We start from the raw sequence: 2,111 nt of genomic DNA, 5'->3' as shown, positions 1-2,111 counted from the left end.
CTTCCCCAGGTTGTGGATGCCATTCAAGGATAACTTGGCCATTCTCTACAGCTTCACGAATATGCGGATACATATTCATGGCTGTCCTTGAGTGGAAATCTCCGCCTGCTTTGAAAGCTTCCATCATGCTTTTACAACCAGCAAGATGTGCCAGAATTCGAAGTTCCAGCTGAAGAAGATAAAAGAGATCACAGTCAACGAGTGAACCAGCATAATACCCTTACGTATGTTTCTACGACTACCAGAGTATCGTATTTTCACCTGTCCATAATCAGCCACAATGAGTGTATTTCCAGGTGATGCTACAAAGGCCTTACGAATCTTGTACCGATCCTTCTCCAGAGCAGGTTGGTTCTAGGCAAATAAGGAGAACTTTAGTAACACATTGTAAAATGCAATTACAAGACCATAAGTAGCATACTTACGATTGACAAAAATAACTTGACCATTTCAAATAAGATACTGTAATAGCTCTTGGTAACACAACACATTATTTCAAACATAACTATATCACTGCCGACATAATTTTCAAATGTACCAGTAGATAACAATAGAAACTCACCTGCAAATTTGGCCTTCTAGCTGATAAACGCCCAGTTTCTGTGTTGATATTTAGGGAGCAATGGACGCGCGCATCTTTGCCTGCTACATTACTTCCCTGTCAAACAAAAAAACAATTCCATAAACATCAACCTGGAAGGAGAAAGGCTTAGCAGCTAAAAATTCAGATAGAAGCTGTTACGAGAAAACAATTACCTGTAATGGAAGAATAAAATTTGAGATCAAAGAATCTATAGAGCAAACTTCACATAATGAGGCAATAGCATGACATGCTTCCTTTCCCCTTTCACCGCCTCCAAATCCAACATATGCTGTTCCATAAGCAGATGTATCGGTTTCAACATCAGTCTTCGGCTTCTGTATTTTTGAAGTTTGATCTAGTAGCTGAGTAGCAGCAGTCTCTTCATCCTCAGAAATGTCTTCTAGAGTAATATCTGAGATGTCCTCCATAAAGTCATATTCAGCAGAAACTTTCCCAGCTAAGGCTTTCAAAGCATCCCCACTAATAGAAGGCCAACCAGTAGCAGTGAACGTTTCAGTTGCAAGTGGGTTATCGCTAATTCTATGCAGTTTGATATTTCGGAACTTTGTCGGTGTTTTTTTTCCTTCCTCAATAACCTTATCAACATTGGGAACTTTGAAAAGTTTTTCAACTGGAAGAACCTCACCATTCTCACTGTGAATGAAATAAACGGAAATCAAAATCCATAAAGCTAAGCACTAAGAAACTAATCTTGAAAATTCTTGTTACAATATACCAAGAGATATGACTATTTTCCCTAATTAGTAATAACTTTTGTTTAACTTAGACATTACACCTGTTAGAAATGCCACAAAAAAGTAGGAAAAAGATACCTGTTAGAAATGCCACCAAAAAAGAGCTGACGCAATTGTGTGTCGCTACCAACATTCATATGCTTTGCATCGGGGCAATACTTAGAGGCCCAATTTCGAAACCTACTAACAGCAACTTGCTGCTCGACTTTGGCAACTTTCTCTATTTCAGCAAGATACTCCCTATCTACAAGTATCCCTTCTGCTTCCATTTTAACAAGAAGTTCACCAAAGGGTCGCCAAAACTCATGGTAAAAGTCTAACATTGTCCTTCCTGATACTAGCTTTCCATCAAGACGCCATTCTTTCAGTTGCAGTTTCTTTGACATGCTTTCGTAAAGCTTTAGTGTGCTTATCGCATCCAAGGCAGAGTATGAAATCCAAGCCTCTCGATCTTCTCGCTGAAGCTCTTCAACAGGGGGAATGACAACCATCTTCCCTTCTGATCCATCTTTTTTCAGTTTTCTCTTGCCAAAAATAGTCTTCATCGAAATTTTACCAAGGAACTCTGCTTCCTCTTTCGTCTGTGTGGCCCCAAGAACTTTTGGGTCACTTGTAAGCGCTTCAAGTGAATAACCACCCTCTGTCCGTCGTGCAGAATCCCATAATCGTGCCATGTGCATAGTGTCGGCATGAAAACCAGAAATTTCAATTCCATGGTTCCTAATGATGTGGCTATCGAAACTGTAGTTGTGCCAGACCTGAAACGAAGAAAG

At 39.8% G+C, this 2,111-nt stretch overlaps 1 protein-coding gene across 4 annotated transcripts in view; it reads right to left on the bottom strand.

Annotated features, from left to right (window-relative positions):
• Positions 1–2,111, bottom strand: part of LOC104758386 (DNA polymerase I A, chloroplastic/mitochondrial) — a 6,857-nt gene that overhangs the window by 2,255 nt on the left and 2,491 nt on the right. The window contains exons 5-7 of one of the 4 annotated variants that reach the window (XM_019239626.1): positions 1,417–1,972; positions 757–1,237; positions 563–658 (exon numbers count right to left, since the gene is read on the bottom strand). In XM_019239626.1, coding sequence (XP_019095171.1) covers positions 563–658; positions 757–1,237; positions 1,417–1,972 — 1,133 coding nt within the window. Of the gene's footprint in view, positions 1–562; positions 659–756; positions 1,238–1,416; positions 2,097–2,111 lie in introns of all 4 variants that reach the window. The other 3 variants (XM_019239629.1, XM_019239628.1, XM_010481247.2) reach the window with 3 other exon arrangements.

Source organism: Camelina sativa, chromosome 17 (genome assembly GCF_000633955.1).
Source record: "Camelina sativa cultivar DH55 chromosome 17, Cs, whole genome shotgun sequence".
Classification (NCBI taxonomy): Eukaryota; Viridiplantae; Streptophyta; class Magnoliopsida; order Brassicales; family Brassicaceae; genus Camelina; species Camelina sativa.
The sequence above is the reverse complement of the archived record's forward strand: the minus strand, read 5'-3'. Positions and strand labels throughout refer to the sequence as shown.